Source organism: Haliotis rufescens, unplaced genomic scaffold, assembly GCF_023055435.1.
Source record: "Haliotis rufescens isolate VD_foot unplaced genomic scaffold, xgHalRufe1.0.p SCAF_2, whole genome shotgun sequence".
Lineage (NCBI taxonomy): Eukaryota > Metazoa > Mollusca > Gastropoda > Lepetellida > Haliotidae > Haliotis > Haliotis rufescens.
In genome coordinates, this window is record NW_025963890.1 from 78,699,983 (window position 1) to 78,717,585 (window position 17,603).

The 17,603-nt window shown below is 44.7% G+C and overlaps 1 protein-coding gene across 3 annotated transcripts in view; it reads left to right on the top strand.

Annotated features, from left to right (window-relative positions):
* Positions 1-17,603, top strand: part of LOC124125952 — a 36,424-nt gene that overhangs the window by 16,736 nt on the left and 2,085 nt on the right. Inside the window, exons 2-8 of one of the 3 annotated variants that reach the window (XM_048400650.1) lie at positions 869-1,817; positions 3,922-3,975; positions 4,418-4,524; positions 5,872-6,114; positions 8,568-8,681; positions 10,773-10,808; positions 11,423-11,497. In XM_048400650.1, the coding sequence (XP_048256607.1) occupies positions 893-1,817; positions 3,922-3,975; positions 4,418-4,524; positions 5,872-6,114; positions 8,568-8,681; positions 10,773-10,808; positions 11,423-11,497 (1,554 nt within the window). In that variant the 5' untranslated portion in view covers positions 869-892. The other 2 variants (XM_048400651.1, XM_048400652.1) reach the window with 2 other exon arrangements.

Genomic DNA, 17,603 nt, shown 5'->3' on the forward strand with positions numbered 1-17,603 from the left:
TCACTGGATTGTGTGGTCCAGACTCGATTATTAACAGACCGCCGTCATATTGCTGGAATATTGCTGAGTGTGGCGTTAAACAACAAACCAACCCAACCAACCATTTTCAATATGGCCGCAACAATTTCCTCTGTCAATATTTTTCAAAATGTAATGAACTTGGGATGTGTATAGTTAGTAGTGGTGATTGACACATATGTTCGGGATATTCCATATTTTGACCTCAATTTGACTTGTTGAAACATGCTCTTAATACTCTCAAAATGCACTCCAGGGTCTGTAAACATCATCAGCCACTGGACTTGAAACGTGACATGCTTCTTTCAACCAATGATGACACTTACAGAAGTTCAAATCTGATTTTTGACATGGCTACCACAACAGCCATATTGAAATACCTAATCATGGCCACTGCTCAGCTGTTTATTCCAACAATGTAATGTAATGCCCTCAAAAGTCATTTTAGGCGCTGTAAAAAAAATGTCTGAAATTGTGTCCTGTTCATCTCCATATCATGATTAGTGTTTTTCGTGTGTCATAACTGGAATCATTGTATGACATTAGAACAATTATAAGGCTCAGAGTTGAAAAATATGTTCTGTAAAATAAATTTGATTGTTGTGTATTACAACTATGTTATATAAAAGATTTTGAAACCTTGTGGAAATTTATTTACCTGTTTCAGATGTGTCCATACAATTCTCCTTGGATGCCTTATTTCACAAATTCATATAAATAATACAAATGTGATAGAAATGTTATATCGTTATCCTAACACATTGTAGGAACATTTAGAGGAATCACCAAGTAGGTAAAAAATAAATTGTAGTGTCATTATAATATGTGAAAACTTTAATTACCTCTTCAGCCTTAGAGCTGAACCCGCTGAGAAATGGACACAGAACAGCTGGCAAGTTTCTCGGATGATGAGATGGAAGGTGGGAATGAAGGGGGTGCAGAGTTGCCGCAACCCCTCCGAGGCCCCTCCCTGGATGAGGCAGCTGGATGGGGGTTGGACCTGCGCGTCTCACACGACGACAACGTGGACATCGGAGTGGACTTCCGAGAACAGACGTCTCTACCACCCAATGCTCGCCTGGACACACTCAAGGAACACGTGTGGAGATCGAGTATAGAATCAGCATCTGAACTGGAAACCACGGAGAGGAAACTTGTAAATGCTGATGAGGAAGGTCACCATTTTGACCCCAGCGTTCATCATACTGATGTTGTCATTGTTGATGAAGTCACTGGCATCCAAACACGACATGGAGTGTCTGAGAACCAGCGTCCAGGGAGTATCAACACAAACCAAGACAACCCATGTCCGCCATCTGTCCAGGATGAAAGTAGTTCCTGGCGACCCCCAGTCCCACCAGATCCAGTGTTGACTGGCATCGCTCCACCTTTGTCGGAAGGGAAGAAGTATCACGTTTTCTTCTCCTATGAATTAGCTGATCGAGACTGGGTCGACATGGTCAGGCAGAAATTGGAGGCCCCGGAATTCGGATTCAGGTGCAGCGTCCACGAGCGAGACTTCCATGGTGGCAAGGGCGTCATTGAGAACATCACTGAGCACATCCGTATTTCTGAGAAAACTGTGATGGTTCTGACGCCTGACTTCACTCAGAGCCGCTGGTGTATGTTTGAGGTTGAGCAGGGGATGGTCCTGAGCCTGGAAGAGCGTCAACTCCTGGTGATCCCAGTGCTGGTGAAGGACTGCCCCATCCCAGACAGTATCAAGACTCTCACGTACATAGACGCTTCATCTGGTAACGAGTGGTGGCAGCGCTTCATAGATGCCATATTGTCAAGAGGTAGGGCTGCTTTAGATATATGATTCAGCAATGTGATTAATGATAGTTATAACTGATTCTGAGATTACAAGTAACTGTGCTTCATAATAAAGTGGTGTAAATGTTATGTTATTAAAAATCTCCAGAGAGAAAATATTGTGTTTTGAGGAACATTAAAATGTCTGGCAACTTCGTTTTGCGCCATTCCTGATGGCAGCAGACACGCGGCGGGTAGACGTTGATGTTCATCAAGCCGTGGCACTGCGAAAGCGTTATTTTCGGTTAAACAAAAGTGTTTTCATGAGCACATGTTCGCTAAACAATCATTGTGTGCTGTTTTCATTCAAACACCACGTGTATGAGTATCATGCTCCCAACAAACTCACAAACACCAAAATTATGCGCCCTGCATTATCATCCACGTGCACATTTTGAATCACGGACTTAAAGTCGAGGAGATGTATTCATGTATATGTATTGAAAGATGTTTTATTCAATTCATCATAAATTTATTTTTATGTTACTATTTTTTCCGTTAGGAAACATTAAGAGAGCATGATTTTAAGCTCTCCTTGTTATCGTCAAGTGAGCATGTCACAGTGAGTGAGTGAGTGAGTGAGTGAGTGAGTGAGTTCGGTTTAACGCCTTTTTTAGCAGTATTCCAGTTATATCGCGGCGTGTCAGCTTAATGTGGGAGGAAAGCCCGAAGTGATGCAGGTCTCAAACGTTTACCACTTCGGTGAAACCCACGAGCAAGGGTATGGTGCTGACAAACCTAGAAACATAATCGGGTCGAACCGGGATTCGAACCCACAATCATAGGTTTCTGGCGTGTCCAGGGACGCAACTCTGCACAGCGAATTGCGGGCCACCCATGCCCCTGAGCATATCACAGATCTTCGTCAGATGTCCATCCGTCTTTCCGCCCGTTCATGAACTTTTTTATCCTCATCTCCGGAACATGTTTAATAATTTTCGATAAATGTGTTCCAACTAGACCTATCTCCGACTGCAATAACATTCCAAAATCATTAGCATTCTCTGGTGAGAGCAGAATCATGAATTACTATTTAAGAATCACTGTCAAATAGTGATGATCCCAGGTATCTGTGAAAAGTGAGTGTATCCTGCCCAACCGATGGCACCATCACAAACACATGCAAAGGGAGGTCAAGTGTTCACCTAAAAACACGGTACATATGGCTTAACTGGGCAATTGCATTGGAAATAATCTTTGGTCACTGAAATTGGGAATCCTACAAATATACAGTTGAACTTGATTGTGTTGAAAGCAAATTTCCGAAACCCAAACATGTTATGAGAAATTACTTGTAATCTAGTCTAGTTTGTACCACGTTTCAAGGTCGATAACCATATTGTAACAAATGATGAAATGTTGTGTGCCTGCTCTCGATTGTTCTTCACATTAATCATAACCATTAGGTGTAGTAAAGTCTTATCTATAGTGGATTGTTACTCACTGTTATCAATAAAATATGACTAAATTCAGGGAACAGGAAACTATCAATAAAACATACCGTATTCGACATAATAAGCCCCCAGGGCCTTCTAAAAATTAGAAATAGGGGGCTCTTATTGGAATATTTATTTAGTGAAAAAAACAGAGTGGAAAGATAAATATTGTGGTTTATGCTGACAGCCTGACATGTTTACGTACGACAGACATATTTTTCCAGAATTTAATTGCCCATAATTAAGTATGTACATAACACACTAGTGCGTATTATACGCGAATAAATAAGTTTTGTGTACATTGATCAATCGGAAAGAGTGCTAATTGGGATTGTTCACTGGCCATTATATTACGCGTGGGCGCTTATTAGAGCGGGGCGCTTATTACGTCAAATACGGTAATTGTATCCAGCTTGGAATGGAATCGTTGAGACAGACTGAGTAGTGTGGTGCATCTCAAACCACCAGCTTCAGATGACGTAAAGAAGGTGAGCTTCCGTACCCCTGGTGCCTTGGTTGTATTGTGTTGTAATCAGTGCATGTGACACATTCCTAGCTAAACATTACTCTAATGTTCTAACAATCCTGTTTTCTGATATGTGAACACATTTACCCATTGTATATCAGTTACAGAACTTGCATATGGTTGCAGAGGAGGTGGTCAGTTTCTCTGGGACCAGGGAGATAGCTATCCAGCCTCGCTACAGTGAGTACCAAGTCTAACACAGCCACGTTACAGTGATAGGAAGTACAGTGAAATACAGTCATGTTACAGCGAGTATAAAGTCAGATACAGCCTTGTTACCGTAGTAGGAATAAAGTCAAATGCAACCTTGTTACAGTGCATAGACATGGAAGTACACCCATGTTACAGTAGTGAGTGAGTGAGTGGGTATGGTTTTGCGCCGCTTTTAGCAATATTCCAGCAATACCACAGCGGGGGACACCAGAAATGGGCTTCACACATTGTACCCATGTCGGGAATCGAACCCGGGTCTTCGGCGTGACAAACGAACGCTTTAACCTCTAGGCTACCTGACCGCCCCTGTTACAGTAGTAGGAAGCATAGTGAAATGGGAAGTATTACCATGGAACATCACAGATGATTGAATTCATAAGAACGTTGAGTGACTCTGATTGTCAAACAGGAAACATGGATGTCGTGGCAACACTTTCCTCCGACTGGCGGTGTCCGATGGGAGAGGAGTTGAGAGTATCATATATCCCTGAAGCTCTTCTTGCACCCGGTGTTCAGGTACCAAAAGAAGATTTATATGAATAAAAAATGTGTAGTTGATATATTTATGCGATGATAATCTTTTTTGGTTTGAATACCTCATGGTAAAAAATTACTGATAAATATAAATCGTCAAACACCCCGGTGAGTCAGATTAAATGTCTCGGCCCATACATTACTTTTGTAGTTGATGCGGCACGTCACAGATTAATGAAATGGTACAGAGCATATGATGAAGCACGGGGACTTCAGTCCACCAGCAGTAACATTGCCCCAGTTCAAGTAAATATAAAACATCAATGAAAGAGAATAACAAATCTCGATTATCCGCCGAAACAAATTCTATTTGTCCTAAAAGGCAAAATAACGGTGAAAACAGTATGAATGGATCACTGAAAATCAGTGATGACACCAGGTGTTCGAGAAAAGGGTGAGCATGTCCTTTCCAAACGATAACATGGTTATATCATTGTCACTTTCTCGTTACTTCCACATGCATAAAACTATATTTTCAGCTTTCTTTATAATTCCTATTTGGCGCCATGTCCGGCAATGGTCAAAGTCATCTTTGAGGTTTATTCATTCATTATTAGTTATTGTTGCATTTCTACTTTTTCAATTCTCAGTCTTGATACTTAAGAAGTTATGTTGATTAAGGTCAGTGTCTAGAAGTAATGTTTATTGATTGGAGGTAGGTGGTGGTATTTCAAGATTGAAAGAATATTTGAGGAAATATTTGTGACAGGGCTGCTGCTATTTAAGTACTTCCAAACAGCTCCTGGCTACATTACTCTTGCGTCCTATGATCATCTACCAATGAGGCAGCATTCTCAGAACCCTAAGTTCTCTCAGCTCTGTGTTACGTGTCGATTCCCAGATTGTTACAGAATCTGTTAGACCTGATAGCTCCCGTGTTGACAGGGCTGATGTCAAGGGACATATGTTGACTACAATGAGAATCTGGTATCTAAGACCGGAAGCGACATTATCCGAATCTGAAGTACTCTTTGCTCTGTAAGAAATGGTACTTTATGCTCTGTTGTTTCAGTACAGAAAACATGTATAAGACAAAACCGATTTCTTTTCCGAAACCGGAAGTGACATATTCCGAAACGAGAGTATCAATAATTTTGTTACAAATTCAGCTGAGGCGACAGATTTCCAGTTTCAAGGTTCGTATGAAGCCGACTTTCGTGTTACTCAATCTGAGGTGAACAAATGTCTACGCTTATAAACTAGACTCTAGCAGATGTTTGATGCTGTATTTGACTTTAACATCCGTCTAAAATATCTCGAAAACATGACATTGATTTCAATTTCATTGAAACCTTTTCAAGAAAATCTCACATCTTTGTATTGTTCCAGGTGACTGCTCAAGACTTCGACCAGGTCACTGCCAAGATGAAGACTGCAGCCAAGCTGAGTCTGTATTGCTGCAACACAACACCATGTTGTATCTTCACCTTTCTTGGGCTCATCATAACGCTAATTATGGACGTTATTATCGTTTCCTTATCCGGATTTGTGTATGACTTTAACATATTTGCCGGTTGCACTTTTCCACTACCTTTCATCATGGTCATGGTATTCTTTGGGCAAAGAATTTGGGTAAGTTTAATGGCTTTGCAATGTAAAAAATCAATTATCAGCATACCTTAATACATGAAATCGACAATAACAAAGTATAAATACTTATGTATAGTTATAAATAATTATAATTTTTAGAAAGTTTAATCTTATGCCGTTGTGAGTGTAGCAGTTGTTGAGTTTAACAACAGTTCTTTTCACGACAGATACATTTTTCCAGAATTTAATTGCCCATAATTAAGAATGCATATAACACACGAGTGCGTATTATACGCGAATAAATAAGTCTTGTGTACATTGATCAATCGGAAGGATTGCTAATTGGGATTGTTCACTAGCCAATATATTAGCAAATATCGCTGTGGGCGCTTATTAGAGCGGGGCGCTTATTACGTCGAATACGGTAATCATTAAGGAAGCAACAGCATTGATCATGCGACTTGCTGTACGTTGACGTGCCATAGGCATGTTGCAGTAGGTTGGACGTCAGAATGTTGTTGCCCAAACGCTGCATGTTTCTCCATCGGTCCTGAGCAGAGTGTGGGCCAGATACCAACAAACACATATCGTCGATGATCGGGGCTCTGGGCCAGCAATAGGTCCAACACTGGCAGATTAGTCAGTGGTGAAGGGAACGTCAGCGCTGGGATAATCTCACGTTGGGCTAATATCATGTTTTCTGAAAAATCAAGGTTCACTCTCGACTTCCGTGACCGAGGGAATCGAGTTTGGAGACGTCCTTCTGAGCGTGTTATGGACGTTAACATTATACAAGAAGGTCGTGTTCTGGAGTCATAGGTAAATATTATCGGGACAACATCATATGCATTGCACCACTCGTGATGCTATTTGCACAACTTGTTGGCCAACGTTTCACCTTCCAAGATGGTAATGACCGTGCTCATCGTGTCAGGACTGTGACCCACTGGGGCGTCAGTGGCAGACGTTTACGTCAACGTCAAAATCCACCTACCACTGTCAGTGAACTCGGTGTTGCCCTCACTGATGAGTGGGACAACGTGAGTACAGCTGGCATTGGTTGACTCATCCGAAGCATGCCTCGAAGAATTCATGCACAGGTGCTTTTGCCCGATACTGGTGACGTTGGCAAAATGCAAACTTCGAATTTGACCCCCGGGCTCTTTAATTACCTTTTGAGCCACCCTTTCATCACACCAACCATTAGAGCCCGCTAGATATGACCGCCTATTACACAGGAGATATGATCATACCATTTCCATTTGCCAATACTCGAGAGATCAGAAGATGTCTTTGCTGATCCTCTACTTGTCTTTGCGTAGTATATATGATGCCTGACCCGTGAAGATTCCGGGGTAGAATAGGTCTTCAGCACCCATGCTTGCCGTAAAAGGTGACTATGCTTGTCTTAAAGGGCGACTAACGGGATCGGGTGGTCAGGCTCGCTGACTTGGTTGATGCATGTCATCGATCCCAATTGCGTGGATCGATGCTCATGATATTAATCACTTGATTGTCTGGTCCAGACTCGATTATTTACAGACCGCTGTCATATTGCTGGAATATTGCTGAGTGCGGCGTTAAACAACAAACAAACAAACAAACAAGATATGATGTATGGGCCACAGAGATGGTTTTTTTAGCGATATTAGTGACATTGGCTGAAAATTACAAATTTCGAATTTGAACCACGACCTCTTTAACGACCTAGTCTTCTCATCTTCTCATCACACCAACCATGAGCACCATTAGATCAGATCGCCTACTCCCCAGCAGATATGATCATATCATTTCATTTGCCAATGCCATATGGATCAGAAGATATGTCTTGATGATTCCCACTGTCCCCTACTTTTTTGGCATAGTATACTTGTGTATGATTATGAACTGCCATAAAATGAAGCTTCTTTTTCTGTAAGAACGTGATCTGCATTGCCGTTTGACAGTAGATTAATATGAACAGGTATGTTTGGAACAATATTATTTAAGGATGCTTAACATACTTACACGCTGATGAGTAAACAGTGTACATTACATTAGATTACAGTTCTGGTGATCTTTTATACCAATTCTATGTAAATCATAATTTATTTGACTTCACATGTATCTCTGTTTTGTATGTAAGATATCGTATTTCGTATATATGATATAGGATATGAGAAGTACGCAGGTGAGGTGGGGTGATGCTTTTGCAAAGAATTTTTTAAAAATAAGAAAAATAGAATTTTGAAAGTCGAGGGGGAAAGGTATTCACACGCCTGTGAGGTATGGTACCGAAGGACAAAGGCCAATTACAATAAGGTCTACCTAAATATGGCCCCTGGCATTCATTGTATTACAAAAATGTTTTTTACAACATTAATCATAGTATGGCTCCGTCCTATCTGAAAGATATTCTACCAAAGATATTCTCAGTCTCACATATACTAAATGACCGGGTATCTCAGCTGATGCAGTGCATATAAATCTTTATACATTTCCTGAGTTAATTTCAGAGGATCAAGCGTCTAAAACGAGCCGTGGTTGCACAAAACAGTGACCTCGTTAAGAACAAATGCCTTGTTGGATTCAAGGCTGTGTTGACCCCCTGTTCCACCCTCAGACTACAGGTAAGTGTTTATGATTTGTATTGTGAGTATCGTCCTGAGAGCCGACAGAAATGACTTCCTGGTTACAATGTGTACTGTGACACTCTGTGTGATGCCGACTCTCGTATACTCGCATTAAGAGGTGATTTGCAAACTGAAAGCAGAGGTTAACTTAGAAATCGGTTCATGCAAAACTAAACTGTGAAATCAGTACTGCACCACAAAAAAGCAATGAATTATTAATAAATCCTTCCACCCTGTCATGTAGTGCCAGTCCTATAGTATCCTTCCACCCTGTCATGTAGTGCCAGACCTATAGTATCCTTCCACCCTGTCATGTAGTGCCAGTCCTATAGTATCCTTCCACCCTGTCATGTAGTGCCACTCCTATAGTATCCTTCCACCCTGTCATGTAGTCCCAGTTCTATAGTATCCTTCCACCCTGTCAATCAATCAATCTTTATTCATGGTACTGATGAGGCCAAAGGCCTATAGTACATTGTCTGGGGCGTGTTACAAATTCATACATTTTCTTAGTTTCATAGCATGATAAATGAACATTGATACATTTCTCATAGTTTCTGTACAAAGTCATTAATTTACAAATTTTGGTACCGTTTGCGTTGCGGTAGAAATAGTTATTTAGATATTTTGCTTTTAAATCTTTATACACTGGACATACACATAAAAAGTGATATTCATCTTCAATACAATCAGTTTTACAAATCTATGTTCTCTTGCAATACATTCATATCTGCCTTTTTCAATAAATAGATCATGTGAGCCACAACGAAATCGAGAAAGAGCTGTTCTTAACTGATGTAAATTTACACTTAATAGAGAAGGTTCTAGTATAATAGTATTCTTAAATGTAGTGTAGTAATTTGCTTTTCTAGAACTGGACAAAGAACCATGCCATTTTTTAATGTACATATATTTTAATGTTTTATATTTGTGTCAAATGGGAGAAGAAATGCTGTGGCATATCTACATGTAGCTGTAACCAAATATAACCATATCCACATTCGTATAACATGTTTTTTAACTTTTGATGCCCAATTTTGTTTCCCATGGTTGTGGTAGAGAAGCATCATATTATAACATTGAAGATGGCATATTTAATAGCTTGACCCAGTATTTAATAACCTTTAAATAACTATTGATGTACATGGGAAACCTTCCGCATTCAACATATACCCTTGCGTTTTCTGTGCTAGATTTTACACCCAAGAACCTTTCACATGCATATAAATGTATTTTCTCAATAACATCCAAATGTTCTAGGCCCCAAATTTCTGATCCATACAATAGAATCGGGATTATTTTTGTATCAAATATTTTAAAGTAAACATCATATGTAACATTGTCTAGAACTCTAAGACTTTTTAATATGCCTACAAAAATTTCTTGGCTTGCAATGAAATGTTGTGTGCGTTCCTTGACCAAATTAATCTACATGTCAAACACAAGCCTAAGTATTTATAAAAGGGAACAACTTCTACAGGCTTCCCTCTGTAACGTCATTTTTCTTTTCTGTTAGCACCATTATTAAACTACTACATTTGGTTTGATCCATATTTACAGTAAGTTTTGACCCGTCACAATAACTCTCTAATACATGTATTTGCTTTTGCAAGCCAGGAATTGTGGTATAGAATCCTTCCGTCCAGTCATGTACCGCCACTGCTATAGTATCCTTCCACCCTGTCATGTAGTGCACTGCCAATGTATCCTTCCACCCTGTCATGTAGTGTACTACCAATGTATCCTTCCACCATGTCATGTAGTGCCACCCTGTCATGTTGTATCACTGCCAATATATCCTTCCACCCTGTCATGTAGTCCCACTGCCAATGTATCCTTCCACCATGTCATGTAGTGCCACTGCCAATGTATCCTTCCACCATGTCATGTAGTCCCACTGCCAATGTATCCGTCCACCCTGTCATGTAGTGCACTGCCAATGTATCCTTCCACCATGTCATGTAGTGCCACTGCCAAGGCACCTTCCACCCTGTTGTTTAGTACTATAGCTAATGTCGAGTAGTAACAATGTAGTATTGTCGAAGCCGATGTACCGTCATCGCTGTCATCTGACTCTGTCTGTTTCAGCTAACCTTCTGGTTCTTCGATATGTTGGAATGTAGGGTAAGTATAATACCACAAAGTCATACACATAAGATGTTTCCGTAAGAAGAGGACACATATGTTTAGTTACCAGTAACTGTCTGATCTCCCACCAGATATCAGCTAACAGTGTTTACTATGTGTTCTGTTGTGACATGTCAGTATGTAACACACTACCAACAAACCAAAACAACAAACTATCGAACATTCAACAGAAGATGTTGCATCCATGTCATGGGAAACAGTGTGTCCAAGGGGAGGTAACTCCTACTACCCCAGCGTCAGCTAGTGGTATCAAGAGTTCAGAGATGCCTTTACCGTTCAGAGAATTGTAAAATGAGAATGCTTGAAAGTAAAGTCCATAAGTAACTGTCAGGTGCCCATGTACTTTACAAATGTGTAGAATATGTTTGATCGTCTGATTGTAAAACTTCCTTTTGTGCTTGGTTTATAAAACCTGGAAGAATTTCATTGAGTAAATAATTTCCAGGTATAAAGTGGTTCCACGGAAAGTTGATAATGATCATTTAAGAGAAACAGTTATTATGAAATAAGACTTATTTTCTGGCATTGACTGGGCCGTCCATTTACTAATATTTACCTGCACGTGTACTCTGTACTCTGTGCTCTGGCAGAAACATCTGGAAGGAATATTGGCCATGATATCCAACCCAGGAACTTCACTTCAGCCGGATTCATCATCAGTGTCTGTGAGTTTACTTCACATATTTGAAGAAACTTTTCAGCTCCTCCTTCTCACCTTTCAGTGGAGGATCCCAGATCAGTGGAGGAGCTCCTGTTAGTTAGTACTGGCCTGGCTGCACACAACCCTACACAACACACGAACACACACAACCCCACACAGCACACAACCCCACACAACACACAGCCCTACACAGCACAAAACCCCACACAGCACACAACCCTACACAGCACACGAACACACACAGCCCCACACAGCACACGAACACACACAGCACACGAACACACACAGCACACAACCCCACACAGCACACACTCCTACATAACATACAACCCTACACAGCACACAACCCCACACAGCACACACTCCTACATAACATACAACCCTACACAGCACACAACCCCACACAGCACACACTCCTACATAACATACAACCCTACACAGCACACAACCCTACACAGGACACAACCCCACACAGCACACAACCCAACACAGCACACACTCCTACATAACACACACCCCTACACAGCACACAACCCCACACAGCAAACAACCCCACAAAGCACACACTCCTACATAACATACAACCCTACACAGCACACAACCCTACACAGCACACGAACACACACAGCACACAACCCCACACAGCACACGAACACACACAGCACACAACCCCACACAGCACACAACCCCACACAGCACACAACCCCACACAGGACACAACCCTACACAACACAAAACCCCACACAGCAAACAACCCCACACAGCACACAACCCTACACAGAACACAACACACACAGCACACAACCCCACACAGCACACGAACACACACAGCACAAAACCGCACACAGCACACACTCCTACATAACACAAAACCCTACACAGCACACGAACACACACAGAACACAACCCCACACAGCACACAACCCTACACAGCCTACAAACCCACACAGGACACACTCCTACATAACACACAACACTACACAGCACACGAACACACACAGAACACAACCCGACACAGCACACAACCCGACACAGCACACAACCCCACACAGGACACAACCCTACACAACACAAAACCCCACACAGGACACAACCGTACACAACACATAACCCCACACAGCACACAACCCCACACAGCACACAACCCCACACAGCACACAACCCTACACAGCACACAACCCTACACCACACGAACACACACAGAACACAACCCCACATAGCACACAACCCCACACAGCACACAACCCCACACAGCACACAACCCCACACAGGACACAACCCTACACAACACAAAACCCCACACAGCACACAACCCCACACAGCACACAACCCTACACAGCACACAACACACACAGCACACAACCCCACACAGCACACAACCCCACACAGCACACAACCCCACACAGCACACAACCCTACACAACACAAAACCCCACACAGGACACAACCGTACACAACACAGAACACCCCACACAGCACACAACCATACACAGCACACAACCCTACACCACACGAACACACACAGAACACAACCCCACGCAGCACACAACCCCACACAGCACACAACCCCACACAGCACACAACCCTACACAGGACACAACCCCACACAGCACAAAACCCCACACAGCACACAACCCCACACAACACACAACCCTACTCAACACACAAACCCACACAGCACACAACCCCACACAACACTCAACCCTACACAGTACACAACCCCACTCAGGACACAACCCCAAACAGCACACAACCCCACACAGTACACAACCCCACACAACACACAACCCTACACAACACACAACTCCACACCGCACACAATCCCACACAACACACAACCCTAGAGAGCACACAACCCCACAGAGGACACAAACCCACACAGCACACAACCCCACACAGCACAGAACCCTACACAACACACAACACCACACAGCACACAACCCCACACAGCACACAACCCAACACAGCACACAACCCCACACAGCACACAACCCCACACAGCACACAACCCTACACAGCACACAACCCTACACAACACACGAACACACAAAGAAAAACAACCCCACACAGCACACAACCCCACACAGCACACAACCCCACACAACACAGAACCCCACACAACCCCACACAGCACACAACCCCACACAACACACAACCCCACACAGCACACAACCCCACACAGCACACAACCCTACACAGGACACAACCCCACACAGCACAGAACCCCACACAGCACACAACCCCACACAACACAGAACCCCACACAACCCCACACAGCACACAACCCTACACAGCACACAACCCTACACAGCACACAACCCCACATAACACACAATCCTACACAACACACGAACACACACAATCCCACACAACACACACTCCTACATAACACACAACCCCACACTACACAACCCTACACAGGACACATCCCCACACAACACAGAACCCGACACAACCCCACACAGCACACAACCCTACTCAACACACAAACCCACACAGCACACAACCCCACACAACACTCAACCCTACACAGTACACAACCCCACTCAGGACACAACCCCAAACAGCACACAACCCCACACAGCACACAACCCCACACAACACACAACCCTACAAAACACACAACTCCACACCGCACACAATCCCACACAACACACAACCCTAGAGAGCACACAACCCCACACAGGACACAACCCCACACAGCACACAACCCCACACAGCACAGAACCTTACACAACACACAACCCTACACAGCACACAACCCCACACAGCACACAACCCAACACAGCACACAACCCCACATAACACACAATCCTACACAACACACGAACACACACAATCCCACACAACACACACTCCTACATAACACACAATCCTACACAACACACAACCCCACATAACACACAATTCTACACAACTCCACACAACACACAACCCCACTCAACATAACACACGATTGCACACAACACAACCCCACACAGCACACAACCCCACACAGCACACAAGCCAACACAACACAACCCCACACAACACACAACCCCACACTGGTTCAACTCTCTCTCTAAGATGAACCAGTCCACTACTACCAGTGCCTGCTACAAAGCTAAACTACACCAGTCCACTAGACCAGTGCCTGCTACAAAGCTTAGCTACACCAGTCCACTAGACCAGTGCCTGCTACAAAGCTAAACTACACCAGTCCACTAGACCAGTGCCTGCTACAAAGTTCGGCTACACCAGTCCACTAGACCAGTGCCTGCTACAAAGCTCAGCTACACCAGTCCACTAGACCAGTGCCTGCTACAAGGTTCAGCAGCACCAGTCCACTAGACGAGTGCCTGCTACAAAGCTCAGCTACACCAGTCCACTAGACCAGTGCCTGCTACAAAGCTCAGCTTCACCAGTCCACTAGACCAGTGCCTGCTACAAAGCTCGGCTACACCAGTCCATTAGACCAGTACCTGCTACAAGGCTCAGCTACACCAGTCCACTAGACCAGTGCCTGCTACAAAGCTCAGCTACACCAGTCCACTAGACCAGTGCCTGCTACAAAGCTTAGCTACACCAGTCCACTAGACCAGTGCCTGCTACAAAGCTCGGCTACAACAGTCCAGAAGACCAGTACCTGCTACAAGGCTCAGCTACACCAGTCCACTAGACCAGTGCCTGCTACAAAGCTCAGCTACACCAGTCCACTAGACCAGTGCCTACTACAAAGCTCAGCTACACCAGTCCACTAGACCAGTGCCTGCTACAAAGCTCAGCTACACCAGTCCACTAGACCAGTGCCTGCTACAAAGCTCAGCTACACCAGTCCACTAGACCAGTGCCTGCTACAAAGCTCGGCTACAACAGTCCATTAGACCAGTACCTGCTACAAGGCTCAGCTACACCAGTCCACTAGACCAGTGCCTGCTACAAAGCTCAGCTACACCAGTCCACTAGACCAGTGCCTGCTACAAAGCTCAGCTACACCAGTCCACTAGACCAGTGCCTGCTACAAAGCTCAGCTACACCAGTCCACTAGATCAGTGCCTGCTACAAGGCTCAGCTACACCAGTCCACTAGACCAGTGCCTGCTACAAAGCTTAGCTACACCAGTCCACTAGACAAGTGCCTGCTACAAAGCTCGGCTACAACAGTCCAGAAGACCAGTACCTGCTACAAGGCTCAGCTACACCAGTCCACTAGACCAGTGCCTGCTACAAAGCTCAGCTACACCAGTCCACTAGACCAGTGCCTACTACAAAGCTCAGCTACACCAGTCCACTAGACCAGTGCCTGCTACAAAGCTCAGCTACACCAGTCCACTAGACCAGTGCCTGCTACAAAGCTCAGCTACACCAGTCCACTAGACCAGAGCCTGCTACAAAGCTCGGCTACACCAGTCCACTAGACCAGTGCCTGCTACAAAGCTCGGCTACAACAGTCCACTAGACCAGTACCTGCTACAAGGCTCAGCTACACCAGTCCACTAGACCAGTGCCTGCTACAAAGCTCAGCTACACCAGTCCACTAGACCAGTGCCTACTACAAAGCTCAGCTACACCAGTCCACTAGACCAGTGCCTGCTACAAAGCTCAGCTACACCAGTCCACTAGACCAGAGCCTGCTACAAAGCTCGGCTACACCAGTCCACTAGACCAGTGCCTGCTACAAGGCTCAGCTACACCAGTCCACTAGACCAGTGCCTGCTACAAAGCTCAGCTGCACCAGTCCACTAGATCAGTGCCTGCTACAAAGCTCAGCTACACCAGTCCACTAGACCATTGCCTGCTACAAAGCTCAGCTACACCAGTCCACTAGACCAGTGCCTGCTACAAAGCTCAGCTACACCAGTCCACTAGACCAGTGCCTGCTACAAAGCTCAGCTACACCAGTCCACTAGACCAGTGCCTGCTACAAAGCTTGGCTACACCAGTCCACTAGACCAGTGCCTGCTACAAAGCTCAGCTACACCAGTCCACTAGACCAGTGCCTGCTACAAAGCTCAGCTACACCAGTCCACTAGACCAGTGCCTGCTACAAAGCTCGGCTACAACAGTCCATTAGACCAGTACCTGCTACAAGGCTCAGCTACACCAGTCCACTAGACCAGTGCCTGCTACAAAGCTCAGCTACACCAGTCCACTAGACCAGTGCCTGCTACAAAGCTCAGCTACACCAGTCCACTAGACCAGTGCCTGCTACAAAGCTCAGCTACACCAGTCCACTAGACCAGTGCCTGCTACAAGGCTCAGCTACACCAGTCCACTAGACCAGTGCCTGCTACAAAGCTTAGCTACACCAGTCCACTAGACCAGTGCCTACTACAAAGCTCGGCTACAACAGTCCAGAAGACCAGTACCTGCTACAAGGCTCAGCTACACCAGTCCACTAGACCAGTGCCTGCTACAAAGCTCAGCTACACCAGTCCACTAGACCAGTGCCTACTACAAAGCTCAGCTACACCAGTCCACTAGACCAGTGCCTGCTACAAAGCTCAGCTACACCAGTCCACTAGACCAGTGCCTGCTACAAAGCTCGGCTACACCAGTCCACTAGACCAGTGCCTGCTACAAAGCTCGGCTACAACAGTCCACTAGACCAGTACCTGCTACAAGGCTCAGCTACACCAGTCCACTAGACCAGTGCCTGCTACAAAGCTCAGCTACACCAGTCCACTAGACCAGTGCCTACTATAAAGCTCAGCTACACCAGTCCACTAGACCAGTGCCTGCTACAAAGCTCAGCTACACCAGTCCACTAGACCAGTGCCTGCTACAAAGCTCAGCTACACCAGTCCACTAGACCAGAGCCTGCTACAAAGCTCGGCTACACCAGTCCACTAGACCAGTGCCTGCTACAAGGCTCAGCTACACCAGTCCACTAGACCAGTGCCTGCTACAAAGCTCAGCTGCACCAGTCCACTAGACCAGTGCCTGCTACAAAGCTCAGCTACACCAGTCCACTAGACCAGTGCCTGCTACAAAGCTCAGCTACACCAGTCCACTAGACCAGTGCCTGCTACAAAGCTCAGCTACACCAGTCCACTAGACCAGTGCCTGCCACAAAGCTCAGCTTCACCAGTCCAGAAGACCAGTGCCTGCTACAAAGCTCGGCTACACCGG